We start from the raw sequence: 15,885 nt of genomic DNA on the forward strand, positions 1-15,885 counted from the left end.
ACATAACCTTTACACTGCAAAATAAAGTGAAATGATATGAAATCTAGTCAATATATCTAATTTTTTATTTCTTATAAGATTTTCTAGCTTATTTCAAGACATTATTTACTTGTTTTATGTTATTTTATTAAGTGAAATTATCTCACCATACTGGCAGACAAGTTTGCTGGTTTCAAGCACATTTCCTACAACAACAAAAATTATCTGCCAATAAAGTGATAACTTTACGTAAAAAAATACTTAAAACAATTTTTTAAAATGTAAAAAAAAAAAATCGTAAAGATTTATTGATTCTATGTAAGATAACTTCACTGGACAAGATACCATTTTTGCAGTGTAGTTTTATTTATATATATATATATATATATATATATTGTGTGTGTGTTTGTGTGTACAGTCATGGCCAAAAGATTTGAGAATGATACAAATATTAATTTTTACAAAGTCTACTGCTTCAGTTTTTATAATGGCAATTTGCATATACTCCAGAATGTTATAAAGAGTGATCAGCTTAACAGCAATTAATTGCAAAGTCAATATTTGCCTAGAAAATGAACTTTATCCCCCAAAACACATTTCAACTTCATTGCAGCCCTGCCTTAAAAGGACCAGCTAACATCGTTTCAGTGATTGCTCCATTAACACAGGTGTGGGTGTTGATGAGGACAGGGCTGGAGATCAATCATTCAATCATTCAAAGTAAGAATGACACCACTGGACACTTTAAAAGGAGGCTGGTGTTTGGCATCATTGTTTCTCTTCTGTTAACCATGGTTATCTCTAAAGAAACACGTGCAGTCATCATTGCACTGCACAAAAATGGCCTAACAGGGAAGAGTATCGCAGCTAGAAAGATCGCACCTCAGTCAACAATCTATCGCATCATCAAGAACTTCAAGGAGAGAGGTTCCATTGTTGCCAAAAAGGCTCCAGGGCGCCCAAGAAAGACCAGCAAGCGCCAGGACCGTCTCTTAAAAGTGTTTCAGCTACGGGATCGGGCTACCAGCAGTGCAGAGCTTGCTCAGGAATGGCAGCAGGCAGGTGTGAGTGCATCTGCACGCACTGTGAGGCGGAGACTCTTGGAGCAAGGCCTGGTCTCAAGGAGGGCAGCAAAGAAGCCACTTCTCTCCAGAAAAAACATCAGGGACAGACTGATATTCTGCAAAAGGTACAGGGAGTGGACTGCTGAGGACTGGGGTAAAGTCATTTTCTCTGATGAATCCCCTTTCCGATTGTTTGGGACATCTGGAAAACAGCTTGTTCGGAGAAGACGAGGTGAGCGCTACCACCAGTCTTGTCTCATGCCAACTGTAAAGCATCCTGAAACCATTCATGTGTGGGGTTGCTTCTCAGCCAAGGGAATCGGCTCTCTCGCAGTCTTGCCTAAAAACACAGCCATGAATAAAGAATGGTACCAGAATGTCCTCCGAGAGCAACTTCTCCCAACCGTCCAAGAGCAGTTTGGTGATCAACAATGCCTTTTCCAGCATGATGGAGCACCTTGCCATAAAGCAAAAGGTGATAACTAAATGGCTCAGGGAACAAAACATAGAGATTTTCGGTCCATGGCCTGGAAACTCCCCAGATCTTAGTCCCATTGAGAACTTGTGGTCAATCATCAAGAGACAGGTGGACAAACAAAAACCTACAAATTCTGACAAAATGCAAGCATTGATTGTGCAAGAATGGACTGCTATCAGTCAGGATTTGGTCCAGAAGTTGACTGAGAGCATGCCAGGGAGAATTGCAGAGGTCCTGAATAAGAAGGGTCAACACTGCAAATATTGACTTGCTGCATTAACTCATTCTAACTGTCAATAAAAGCTTTTGTTACTCATAATATGATTGCAATTATATTTCTGTATGTGATAAAAACATCTGACAAACACACCAGAGGGCAGCAGATCATGTGAAAATATAATATTTGTGTCATTCTCAAAACGTTTGGCCATGACTGTGTATATATATATATATATATATATATATGTTGTTATGTGCATGCATTGCTACCTGCTACAGCATTGGCAAACACAATTGTTGTTGCTTTTCTTTTTCAGGCGGTCACTACATCGCGTACTGTCGAAATGACCTGAACCAGCTGTGGTATGAGTTTGATGACCAGAGCGTGACCGAAGTCTCAGAGTCCTGTGTTCAGAATGCTGAGGCCTACGTGCTCTTCTACAAGTAAGATCTTCACATTAACCAACAGATTTGGATGTGGAAGTGAACACTGAAGCAGTGCGTTTGATAAAATGCATGTGCTGCATTTTAATGAGTGAGTCATTCTACCTTTGCAGTCGAAAACAGGGCAGATGCTTTATATGTGATTCAAGTGGAAACTGAAACATTAAAACTTTCACAGTAAAGCACATTACAGGCCTCAAATGTCAGAGTTTAAACTAGAGCTGCCATCAGTGTTTTACCCAATGTGGGAAAGTCAATGTACACCACTGTGAATGTGCACCACCGTTAGCCTGGCACTAACTTAACACTGCGTATCCAGTAGAACGCCAGCAGAAATTAACATTACTCTACTGTAGTGTTAGAGTGAAGTCTTTACTTTTGGCATTGACTGTATAAAATGTTATTTATACTATTTATAATGCATTATAATAACAGTGCATAATGTGTAATAAACATGGCTATAAAATGTAGTTCAGTGTAATTCATTTTTATAAATATTTATAACCATGTTTATAATGCCTTATGAATGCATTATAACGTGTTATGTATAACATGTGTAACGAGATGCTTACAAACATGACATTCATAGAAAAGTATTCCCTCACAGGAAGAGCAACGAGGAGGCCCAGAAAGAGAGGCGGAGGGTGACGGCACTGCTCAACATGATGGAGCCCAGCCTGCTGCAGTTCTACATCTCACGCCAGTGGCTCAACAAGTTCAGGACCTTCGCTGAGCCTGGTCCCATCTCCAATCACGACTTCCTGTGCGCTCATGGAGGTGAGGATTCAGCTGCGTCAACTGTGTAATGCTTACACACTAGGGCTGCATGATTAATAGTATTTTTTATTGTTCTGACTTGTATGAAATTAAGTGAGGAGCGCAATGTTAAGGGCTGCGATAACAGATCCGATTACCTTACACACTCACAGCGGCAGAGTGACGTAATTAAATGTATTTAAATTGGTGTGTACATAGCTACAGGAGCCATGTCTAATATTGCCACCATACACATTGGGTGTGCCTCAGTTAAAGGGCTGTTGCTAGGTAGAGCAGAGAAGGTGCAGCGTCCTTAGCAGCAGCAGTCTGCAGAGAAGTCTTCCTTTCGTCTAGCACCAAATGATATGGTGCCTTAACCTCTGACCTAACCACAAAGTGCCAATTGACAGTTGAACTGTAACTGTACAAATTGGCTCATGGGAGTTCAAGGCTGTAAAGGAAACATCAGTGCGTCCTCAGAATTCAGCCAGATCCTGCTTGTTCTTTTGAAATGGGACAGTGTTCATGACGTGGCTGAGAAATGCGACCTTCGAAGGTCACAGCACATTTTTGCATCGTGGTATTACAACGTATTGTTATACCTCTACTGCATGTCACAACAAACGTGCATCACTACATGGGACATTTCAGGAAATTGGAGAATTGAAAACACAATATAATTGGGAAAAAATCTTGGCATGTAGTTTATTTATTATTATTTATTAGGCAACATTGTTTATAACGTGACTGCCGTCGCTTCCCAGTTAGATGTCGGTCAAATTCAGATTCAGCTTTGACCAGTGATGTTAGCCTGCTTTTTTATTTTTAAGAGCTTCTTTTATTGTTCACTTGTAGCTTTGCCTCGCTCATTGTTTGCCATTTTCACTATAGTATTAACCCAATAACACTATAAATCCTATATTCATGATTTATAAATGCATCTTTAAGGTGTTATATGCTATGCTATATGCTAATACCTTGTCAAGCATGTATTTTTATGTATTTGCTTATAAATTGTAATTTCATGCACTTCATAAAGCAAGAGAATACTAATTTATAGTGTTGGGCTTTCTAACACATTTCATATCCGCTTATTAGAACACTGTAAACATGACTCTTATAATGCTAACAAGGTTCTGGCGTTTCCTGGATAACAACCAGACCCACCACAACAGTTTCATTAAATTAAGCTGCTTTTGAACATTTTTTGCAACGTGAAATAAAAAAAAAACCTTTTATAGGTAGTTAGAATTTGACTGAACCTGACGTTATGGAAGTGGTGGTTGGTTAGTGTAGTGGTTAACACCTCTGCCCTCTACACTGTAGACTGGGGTTCAATCCCCACCTGGGTAAACACCCTACACTACACCAATAAGAGTCCTTGGGCAAGACTCCTAACACCACCTTCGCCCACCTGTGTAAAATGATCAAATTGTAAGTCGCTCTGGATAAGAGCGTCAGCCAAATGCCGTAAATGTAAATGTAAATGTAAGTCATGTACTTTATAAAGTGGTACGCATTGTAATTCTAAGTACTTAAGAGCAATTATACAAGCCTATACCTGGCATTACAAGGTGATATGTATGCCATATAATGCCTTATGAAAGCTTTTATTAGGCATTATGAAAACAGGGTTCATAGGAAGTGTTACGATTCATCCTCTGCCTTACATCTTTACATTAAATGTGAGCAAAACTGCTGACAACTTTCCACAGCAGTGCTAAAAATATAGCTGGTGGTCTATATTAACGACAGGACACTCATTTGTTTATAACATCTTTTGCAGCCAATTTATTTGGTAAACTGGTGTTAATTTTTACGACAAATAGGGGCAACATGCATTTAAAAACAAATTGTCCCCCTAACAGTCCCACTAACTGGCTGGCTCTGCTCCATTTTCGTGGTAGTTTGCGACACAGAGGCTCATGGGAGTTCAAGGCTGAAAAGGATACTTCAGTGCATCCTCAGAATTCGGCCAAAAGAAGGTCGTCCGCGTTTCAAGGAATCCCACGTGTTCTTTTCAAATGAGACTGTGTTCATGACGTGGCTGGGAAATGTGACCTTCGAAGGTCACAGCTCTCTGAAATGTGACACAGCCACACTCACATTTTTGCATCAGGATATCGTGATGCATTGTTACACTCCTACTGCATGTCACAACAAACGTGCATCACTACTTGATGCACGTAACTGAATATACAGTATATAATGGGGGAAAATCTTGGTTTTTACTGTTTTTTGTATTGGAGTTTGGTTAAATAGTTTCAGCAGTTTATGCACTGTATGTTTTCAAAATAATTCTGGGGATTAATAATGTGTCACTACTTATTACGGTATGTTTAAAGCACATTCTGTGAGAACTTCATGTGACATGGACATTATTATTATTATTATTTACATTTGTTGGACCACATGAGTCCCTTCTTTCATCCAGAGCACGTGCAGAAGCTCATCTGCACCTGTGAATGGTCAGGACCCTCACAGCAGCACTGTGATTGGTCAGACTCACTTGCATATTGCAGCTTCTGCTGTATTAGTACTGCGAAGGCCAGCGCTGTAATGATTAAGAAGTGATATATTGCGTGGCTGTTTTTTCCAACAATCTAACCACTGTTTCCTCGGCTACGACCCTAACCATGACACTAGCCGAGCCAACCGTAGATCATCGTGGAGCTGTGCTTTCTGCCAACTGTGTAAGGGCCAGGAGGGCAAGGCCTGTTCACTTCCTCTTGGCTGATTGTGTTTATTCTCCCTCTCTTCCTCTTTCTTTCAGCTGAGCAGTGATTGTGGGGAGCAAGGCGTGAATCAGAATGCTGTAAAAGAGCCTTCGCCTCTGCCTGCTCTGATTCTTGCAGTGATTTGATTTTAAGAGGAAAAGAAGCTGTTGGCAGGAAGGCGACGGTAGAGGCCTATCATGACTCCTAATGAAATGAACTGAAAACTTAAAAAGCCTAAATAGGTTTTTTTGGACTCTTGTGTTTGTTCTGTAGCGTTACGTTGAATATGGTCTTTACTTTTGTTCATCGTTTATAGGTTACAGTGTCAATCGGTGTCTGAAACCACATAAGCAAGTCTACTTGATGTTATTAATGAGAATTTCACCTGTTTTTGAGGCAAACTTGTGATGACTAGGCATGCGTTTGCACACTGCTAATTGGTGGGGTATAAGCTTCCAGCCACATTAGCCTTAAAGCTTCTGTGCAGTCTAAAGAGGTGAACTTCAGACGGAACGTCTTTCCTGCTCGATTACATTTGGGGAAGCTCTCTGTCGCTTTAACGTGTAAATAGCAAATAATAGCTCATTTTCTTTCCATACTGTGTCGCATTTCTGAGCAAAACAGCATCGGTGAGGGTCGTTTGTCGGTAGGTGGGGGTGATGGAAGGGGTGCGTGGTGCCGAATAATTTCCACTACACTTGCATATTTGAGATGATTAGTGAAATCTGTTGTGCCTCTGTGGTTACACCAGCTTCCTGTTGCGCATGTATATATATATATATATATATATATATATATTCACACACACACACACACACACACAGGGTGAGTCAAAAATCACAAGTTTTGTTTTATTTTATTTATTATTTTTTTCTTTTATCTCTGGGGTCAAAACAAATTGTCTATACTGAGAAAATCCACAACAAACACCACCTTCACCGCATCGTGGAGGCTTGTGACAGCATAAAAAATGAAATAAAACTGTCCTGTGACTTTTGACTCACCCTTTGTGTATGTGTGTGTATGTGTGGTTGTGTGTGTGTGTGTGTGTGTGTATGTATATACAGTAATGTGCGTCTTATGTAAAGTCTTAGGCACCCAAGACACATTTTCAGAATCTATTTTTGTGTAGTTTGTGTTTATTTGCTGAGAAGTGTTATTTGAATAAACAAAATTTATAGAATATATATATATATATATATATATATATATATATATATATATATATATATAATTTATGTTTATTTGAATTAAGAATGTGTGTGTGTGTGTGTGTGTGTGTGTGTGTGTGTGTGTTTATGTTTATTATTACTCTGTTTAAAGCTGCACTACGTAAGTGTTGGGGAATGGGAGACCTCTCTTTTTTTTCTCCTTTTTGTAATGGGGGTTGCGCTTCAGACCCCTTCCCCGAGCAGATGAATCTGATGATTGCGAGCACAATCAAAGAGATTTCAAGCAGAACTCTGTCAAAACTTGGCGAAGGACGTGATGGGACTGAATTATTGAGTATCTGTTACTGTTGATTATACATCACTATTACATCTACGTCATATCTTCATCAGTGTGTTGTTCTTTTTGCATTTGAGACCTAAGAATCAAGCAGGACCTTCTTTTTGAGCTTGTGCATGTGGCACAAACACAGACAGACTACGACGGGGTCTAAAAATCGACTCCTTTTAATACAAATTGCTATCTGTGGACGTCCACGCACTGCAGATTAAAAGAAGCGAAGAAGAAACGTTGTTAAAGTCTCAATGTAGCCCTGGCGAGACCTTCAGTTGGAAAGGGTTAATTAATGATGAATTGTGCTTAATATGAGCAGGGATTCATATTAATAACTAACAAGGTATAAAGGTCAGTTTGGTTTCAGGTCTTTGAGGAGCTCTGCTGTGATGGAAGTTGAGAAAATGTCATTCTTGTTTGTTCATACTTTGTCAGGTGTGCCGCCACATAAGGCCACGTACATCGACGACCTCGTTCTCATGCTCCCCCAGAATGTTTGGGACCACCTGTACAGCAGGTAAGCTAAGGTCGTAACATTTTGTATATCGTGGTGTTCAGCTGAAGCGAGGACTGACCACTGGTGCTCTTCTTTAGATACGGTGGAGGCCCTGCTGTCAACCACCTGTACGTCTGCCACACCTGCCAGATGGAGATCGAGAAGCTGGAGAAGCGCCGCAAGAACGAGCTGGACATGTTCGTCCGGGTAAGTCATTTCTTTTGAAAGAAAGCTTTTGTGGGTCAGTGACAAGCAGAGCTTTCAAAATGAGTTCAGATGACTTTTCCTGCTTAAAAGCTATTCTTATTAAAAAGCATACGGTGTGTTTGTGTTTGTATTTGATATTTGTTTTATAGATTTCATAATGGTCTAATGAAATTTTAAGCAGGAGCATCAGGGAGCATGTTTGCATGCGCTTAATAATAAGATCTGATTTTGTCAGTAATCCGATCTGTGTGTTTACATGCACTCGAGTAATCAGATAATGGGGATATTCCGGGTCTATAGGAGTCAGACAGTAATCAGATTTCTGCTTTACAACCAGCCAATAAACTCACTGAGGGAAACGTGACGTAAACATAATGTAAAACTCAAACTTCATGCCGTGGCTTTTTTAAAACATCGTCCCACTTTACCTGAAAATATGAACAGTCATCATCTAAAAGATGAAGAATATTAAAATCCCTCGTCGTCAAGCATCTATTCAGGTTTAGCGTTGCTCCAAAAGTGTCTCGCGGCAACGCTTCTCGCTTATTTCCGGTTCCGCCGTCTGTTATCGCACGTGCTCAGACCGAGGAATATGAAAGAAATCAGAGTAAGAGTCCATCAGAGTTTACATGCACTGAGAAATCCCATCACTGAGCTAAAATCCAGCCTCGTTATCAGATTTCCTAATCAGATTTCCAGTCAGAGCGTGTTGTTTCCATCACCACGTGAATAATCAGATAACGGATTATTGAGCGCGTGTCAGGTGGTATAACCAGACGTTACGGAAAAACCGATTACACTTTAACGTCATTTACCAGTATGGAAAACTAACAAACTAGTCTTTGTACTTGGACGCTCATACAAAGCTTTGGAAGTAAATAAGCCTTTAAAATGATTTAATAGGAAAACAATGCACATCATGTTATGGATCCTTGTACAGTATGGATTTCTGCTTGCAGGGCTCAGTCATGATAATAAATGATAAAGAACCCACACCGTATTTTATAGTGCTTTATTATTATTGAACAAATGGCTTAAACATGATCATTGATGGGAAGAGCGCTTCAAGGATACTGACCTTGTAAAGGCTGGAGTGCTTCTTTTCTTTGGTTCTGGTTTTTTGCTCCTCACAATACAGTTGTGTTCAAGTTTAGAATGGCCTGATCTGAAGAGGATTCAAAGGACTGGGGAAATGTTGAGGCTCATAAAACTGGAAAGGATTCAACAGGATTCTTAAACAGCTTCTCATGGTTTGTTCTCAGGCAAGGTAGTTTACAAATGAAGGAAATTCAGCAATGTTGATACCCCCCCCTAGGAGTGGGCGTCCAACAACGGTCAGTGCAGAGGTCACGAATGGTTTGCCATCATTGGAGTAGCAACGATCAGGCGTTTCTACAGCTGAATGTCAGGGCGTCTGCCTGTGAGGTCAAACTCAGAAGAGGATGGGCCGCACAACGTTAAACTGATTCAAAACTCAGGACTAAATCAACAGCAAAGTGGCTGAAACTGAGGAAATTCTGTATTTTAGTGGCAAAACCCTCTCATTAACATGCCGAGAACATACGAGGATTAGGGCCAGGGAGAGGGTTAGGATTAGGGCCAGGGAGAGGGTTAGGATTAGGGCCAGGGAGAGGGTTAGGATTAGATTTTGGGTTGAGGTTACGGTTAGGATTAGGGCCAGGGAGAGGGCTAGGATTAGGTTTTGGGTTGAGGTTACAGTTAGGATTAGGGCCAGGGAGAGGGTTAGAATTAGGTTTTGGGTTGAGGTTACAGTTAGGATTAGGGCCAGGGAGAGGGTTAGAATTAGGTTTTGGGTTGAGGTTACAGTTAGGATTAGGGCCAGGGAGAGGGTTAGAATTAGGTTTTGGGTTGAGGTTAGGATTAGGGCCAGGGTGAGGGTTAGAATTAGGTTTTGGGTTGAATTTAAGATTATGGTTAGGATTAGGGCCAGGGTGAGGGTTAGGATAAGGTTTTGGGTTGAGGTTAGGATTAGGGCCAGGGTGAGGGTTAGAATTAGGTTTTGGGTTGAGGTTAGGATTAGGGCCAGGGTGAGGGTTAGAATTAGGTTTTGGGTTGAGGTTAGGATTAGGGCCAGGGGGAGGGTTAGGATAAGGTTTTGGGTTGAGGTTAGGATTAGGGCCAGGGTGAGGGTTAGGATAAGGTTTTGGGTTGAGGTTAAGGTTAGGGTTAAGATTAGGGCCAGGGCCAGGGTTAGGATTAGATTTTGGGTTGGGGTTAAGGTTAGGGTTAAGATTAGGGCCAGGGCCAGGGTTAGGATTAGATTTTGGGTTGGGGTTAAGGTTAGGGTTAAGATTAGGGCCAGGGCCAGGGTTAGGATTAGATTTTGGTTTGAGGTCAGGTTTAGGATTAGGGCCAGGGGGAGGGTTAGGATAAGGTTTTGGGTTGAGGTTAAGGTTAGGGTTAAGATTAGGGCCAGGGCCAGGGTTAGGATTAGATTTTGGGTTGAGGTTAAGGTTAGGGTTAAGATTAGGGCCAGGGTTAGGATTAGATTTTGGGTTGAGGTTAAGGTTAGGGTTAAGATTAGGGCCAGGGCCAGGGTTAGGATTAGATTTTGGGTTGAGGTTAATCTTAGGGTTAAGATTAGGGCCAGGGCCAGGGTTAGGATTAGATTTTGGTTTGAGGTCAGGTTTAGGATTAGGGCCAGGGGGAGGGTTAGGACTTTGTAAGGTTGGTCAGATTAGGTTTTGCGTAATGGAAAGAACATATTAACAACACATCTACTTAATGTGTCAACAGAACATCTAGAAGATATTTACTGATATGATGTTGATGTGTTACTGATGTGTTAAGAGTTTATTAATCATCTACAAAGGACCACTCCATGTTCCCCTTGTTTCCCAGTAATTATCTGGACTGTTTAACTGTTTAATCCAGTGTTTCCCAGTTTGTAGCCTTGTTCTGCACATTTTGACATTGTTCTTCTGTTCCACCTCCATCCACACACATTCAAATATTTTTGAAAACATAATTGTTTCTCTGCATTTTGGCCTCATGAAAACTGCATTTTGAGCCCTGTGCTGAGCCACCGGGCCCGTATACACGTGTTGGAATGAATTTGCTCACATTCGAATAAATCGTGCTCTGTGTGAGAAAAGGGGCTTTTTATGAAAATCAGATCACGTATTGAGAGATTTTCACGCAGAACTCCAGCCGATTCCTATGGGGTTTTGTTGACTCCTGTACTGTTTCTTCTAATTATACTTGTAGCTGGTCTGCTTTCTAAGGATGGGTGGGTCTCATACTCACATTTCCTCCTCCCGCCACCTCACCATTCTCACAAGCAACACTCAGAAGCCCCCAAACGGACTGTAATTATTCATTTATGAGAACGTATGCACTTTCAGCTACTGCCTCTCAACCCAGCTGAAGGAAAAGAAGCTATGCAGAGTAAATGGATTTCTTTTCTTTCTTTCTTACTTCGCTTCTCTTTCATTCAGCTCCATTCCTTCCTCTCTCTCATGCTGAAAGGTAGGCGTACTTTACAAGAGCCAGTAAATCTTAGCGGCGTTCGTGGAGTCGTGCTTTTTCTTTTCTCTCTCTCTTTTTTTTTTCCCTCCCGTTTCCTTCTTTTCCTAATGACTCAAACTGACTAGCGATTTATTTCTTTATTTGTCTTTTTCTGCATTGTGTAGCTGAATAAGGCCTTCCAGGAGGAGGAGTCTCCAGTGGTTATTTACTGCATCAGCATGCACTGGTTCAGAGAATGGGAGGCTTTTGTCAAAGGCAAAGACAATGGTGAGTATTTAGCACAGCGCAGTTCCCCCACCCTCAGCATCCGTACTCTGGTAATAATATGCTCGAAAGTGGAATAATGAAGATCATATGTATGGAAGACCCCAAATTATATACTCTACAGGCCAAATGCATGGAAGCAAGCTGTGATTGTCCTCTTCAAACACTCTAGAGTTAAGGCGTTTTATGAACACCCGACACAGCACAATATACTTATTGTACCAGAATAATCCGTTGATGTTGCCCTGCTGTATTCCTGTCCTCATTGGAAGGTTGTAAACACCAGTGGGTAACGAGAAAATACGACTTTTCTCAAGCTTGAGTGCTTGTTGAAGGAAATGCCCACCACATGGCAAAGGCGTGCATAGAGGTCCAGAATATACACATTCAGCTTTTCTGTCTTTCTCTAGTTAAAAGCACATGGCTTGCACTTGGTGAGCGCTTTATTAGGAACACTGTACACTTACTCATTCATGCAGGTATCTAATCAGCCAATCGTGTGGCAGCAGTGCATAAACTCATACAGATATGGGGGGGTGATCTCCGTGATGTTTACCATAGCAGGATTGTTGGTGGCATAAAGACTGGTTTGAGTTTCTCTGTACCTGCTAATCTCCTGGCATTTTCACACACAACAGCCTCTAAAGTTACTCAGAATGGTGCAATAAAGAAAACGTCCAGTAGTTCTGAGGCTGGAAACGCCTTGTTGATGACAGATTCAAGCTGACCGAAAGGCTCTAGTAACTCCGATAACCACTCTGTAAAATTGTAGTGAGCAGGAAAGCATCAGAATGCACACGTCAGGTCTTGAGGTGGATGGGCTACAATAGTAAAAGATCTCGTTAGGTTTCAGTTCCACCAGCCAAGAACAGAAAGCTGAGGATGCAGTGGGCACAGGCTCACCAAAACTGGACAGCTGAACGCTGGGGAAAAAAACTTGGTCTAGTCTGATCTCACTTTCTGCTGAGGCACACAGATGGTAGGGTCAGAAATTGAGACCAACGGCTTAAATCCATGGACACAGCCTGTCTGTGTCAGCAGGATAGGCTGGTGGAGGTGGTGTAATGGTGTGGGGAATGTCTTTTTTGGCACACTTTGGGCCTGTTAACACTAATCAATCATCGCTTAAATGCCACAGCATATTTGAGTACTGTTGCTGACCATGTGCATCTCTTCAGGACCACAGTTTAACATGTTCTAGCTACTTCCAGCATTATAATGTCCCAGAGCAGAAGTCAACGCACACTGGTTTCATGAACATGACAGTGTTCCTCAGTGGCCTTCCCAGTCGCCAGATCTGAGTCCAATAGAGCACTTTTGGATCGTGGTAGAACGGGAGATGGGCAGCATGAACGTGCACCTGAAAAATCTACAAGAATGGCATGTTGTGTGCATGTAAAATGGACCATAATCTCACAGGAATGTTTAACATCTTGTGGAATCCACCACAAAGAATTGAGGCTCTTTTGAGAGCAAAGAGAGGCCCTACCCAGTGTTAGTATAGTGTTCCTAATAAAGTGCTCGGTGAGTGTAGAAGCACACCATGTATACTTTTTCACAGTCACTGCCAAGTTTACTGTTTTTTTTACTGGCGGTAAAGGTGAAAGGTGGCGTCACATCTGGTAAACCCATGTGTGTCGTCTAAAATCCGGATTTTCCCAGTTGTACATTTGACTTTGTCGGCTGTGCAATTGCCAAGTCAGGAAATTTCCCAGTTTCTGACGTCTTTTGAACATGGCATTAATGGAGGATCAGGTGGGCCTGATCAGAGCTGCAGTAAAACATGGGACTAAACCCATTACCCATCACTTACTGCACACACCGTGGCTTCACAGTAGCACATTTACTGTCTGTATGTTTGTCTATGCAAAGCTAACTTGTGTTCCTGTTGTGTTTTAGAAGAACCTCCTTAGAATTTTTTCATAAATACTTCAATCATGTTTAAGACTTGAAACATATTGCGGTGGAAGATTCCCTCTGTTAATGTTTCCGTTGCTGTTTTTCAGATCCACCAGGACCAATCGACAACTCAAAGATCGCTGTGAATAAGAATGGGCACATCACACTCAAGCAAGGTAACACTCTCCATCAGGAATGAAGGGGCGTAATCGTTCATTTATGATTAAGGAAACAGAAAAACGGTATTTTTATGCTCGTAACCTTAGCAAATTCCATACAAAGTGAATTATAAAAAGAGCCGATGACACAGCTTACCATTCGAGCTTACATTCCTCTTGTCTTGTGTGAACGGGGGAAGTGAATGTACCCCAAATGTAGGGCTAACATATTAATAGCAGAAGAAACCTAGACTGGCGACCTGTCCAGGGGGTTTCCTGCCTTGCATTATAAAGGAGGAGGAGACAGTTCACTGGTTGAATGAGTGCGATAGCTTGTAATGCTGGTAACATAAATGCAAAGTCACTCTTTCATTGTTCTAGGTCAGGATTAAGCCACCAAGTGCTAATACATGAACACTGAGCTTAGACACTGGTCCTAGAGTCTAGGTTAAATTAGACCGAGCTAGAAACCAAATAGGTCGTCACGGGTTTCGTTCACGAATGGTTTCCATCTCAACAGGTGCTGATTCGGGGCAGATTTCCGAGGAGACCTGGAACTTCCTCCACTCCATCCACGGCGGCGGGCCGGTGGTGACGGTGCGGCCGAGCGTCAGCCACCAAGAAGTGGACACCTCCCAGGCCGAAGAGAAGATCGAAGTGGAGACGCGCAGTGTGTAGCAGAATCAACCTGCTGCCATTTAATCGGGGACTGGAAAACGTTTGTTGTTTTGCACTCGACTCTTTCGTTTTGGTTTTTTTTTTTTTTTTGGCTCTCAAGCATTCGAGCTAAGGGCCTGACCACGCCTTCCCTGATCCCCCCCCACTCCGAGCAGACACCTCTACCACAGTCTTGATTCCCTACGCAACCCATTCCTACTGCAGAGAAGCGGAATAAATGTGTCTCAGAATATGCTTCATGTTTGTATATACAGCACCGTCTGTTCACATTCTGTCTGCGCTGTTGACTAGTTAGGCTTAAAGGAGCGACAAGTGGAACTTCCCCCTAAACGTCACCAAAGCTGTGCAAGTGAATGAGTCTTTCTGATTGGATGAAAAGCAAGCGAACCTTCCTGCCAACCCACCAGTCCAGCCAACCATGAACATGTCATTTATCGCTCCTTTAAGGTAGAATCTTGGAAAACAAAACACCTTTTGAGTTTTACGTGCAGCCGAGGACATCACAAATGTATCGTGACCAAATAGAGAAGAATCGTCAGTGAGTTATGTAGGTGAAGAATTCCAATACGTCGTACTGTGCTCGTCGTCCGGTTTTGAAAAGGAAAACGTCCGTCTTAGAGAACGGACGCTCCACCTGAGATTACGAAGGGATCCGAAGCACTAAATAGTCTCAGGAAAGGACATTTATTTCTTTCTGTTTTGCACTGTTTCCGTAGGCCTCCAGCTCTGCATGCTCCGATACTGATGTCCGATTTATATCTGAATGTACTAGTACTTAACGAACACAGAGTTTCCTGCGTTATATGTTATTTATTCCAGAGGAGGTAATGTGATTTACTATAATGTTTATACCTTTTTATGTTTTTTTTTTTTAATTCGGCAAGCCAAACCCGATCTGAAGTGCATGCGGATAGGAAGGATGTGATTTTTAGGCCGAAGCTCCACTCTATTTGCATGTAGATGCAGAGCTGCTCTAGAAGAACCAGGCGCACATTTAAGGCAGTCTCGTTTAAAATGTATGTTTTTAAAAAAAAAAGACGTATGGATCAACTACAGCTGTTTAAGGTTCGAGGCATTATTCTCTGTATATAATGGCATGATTGATTTATTATGTTTTTCTTTTATTTTCAATGCGCATCGACTAAAACAACGGCAGGTGTATCTGTGATTTTTGAATGCTGTACTCGAAGAATGATTCCCAAACACGTCTGTCAGTTGGTTTTGGTTGGCCGAAAAATTAAACCCAAAATTATTCAGTGGAAAAAACGAACGAGTGGTTTCAGTCATTCGTCTGTTTTGTTTAAATGTTTACGTCTTGAAGGCGAATTCCACCCATTTTTCTTTGTAAACGTCTGCCTAATTCAGTGGTTACGATGTACGAAGTCATTCAAGAGCGGTTTGGTGTGAAATGCTCCGTCTAGAGAAACATACCGAGTCAGGATCGTTCCCAGTGGTAGTGATGGGAACCAGACGTCCGATGCTTTTAAAAGCTCCCTCACGGAAACGTATTACACGATGTGGTCAGGAATACTCG

At 41.7% G+C, this 15,885-nt stretch overlaps 1 protein-coding gene across 2 annotated transcripts in view; it reads left to right on the top strand.

The window, feature by feature from the left end:
- The window catches only part of usp33 (ubiquitin specific peptidase 33), a 54,374-nt gene extending 38,757 nt beyond the window's left edge, over window positions 1-15,617 (top strand). The window contains exons 18-24 of one of the 2 annotated variants that reach the window (XM_017714679.2): window positions 2,058-2,184; window positions 2,792-2,961; window positions 7,596-7,677; window positions 7,755-7,863; window positions 11,517-11,619; window positions 13,623-13,691; window positions 14,194-14,351. In XM_017714679.2, the coding sequence (XP_017570168.1) occupies window positions 2,058-2,184; window positions 2,792-2,961; window positions 7,596-7,677; window positions 7,755-7,863; window positions 11,517-11,619; window positions 13,623-13,691; window positions 14,194-14,351 (818 nt within the window). Of the gene's footprint in view, window positions 1-2,057; window positions 2,185-2,791; window positions 2,962-7,595; window positions 7,678-7,754; window positions 7,864-11,516; window positions 11,620-13,622; window positions 13,692-14,193 lie in introns of both variants that reach the window. The other variant, XM_037545580.1, reaches the window with a different exon arrangement.
- Window positions 15,618-15,885: the final 268 nt, after the last annotated feature.

This window comes from Pygocentrus nattereri, chromosome 2 (assembly GCF_015220715.1).
Source record: "Pygocentrus nattereri isolate fPygNat1 chromosome 2, fPygNat1.pri, whole genome shotgun sequence".
In the NCBI taxonomy this organism is placed as follows: domain Eukaryota; kingdom Metazoa; phylum Chordata; class Actinopteri; order Characiformes; family Serrasalmidae; genus Pygocentrus; species Pygocentrus nattereri.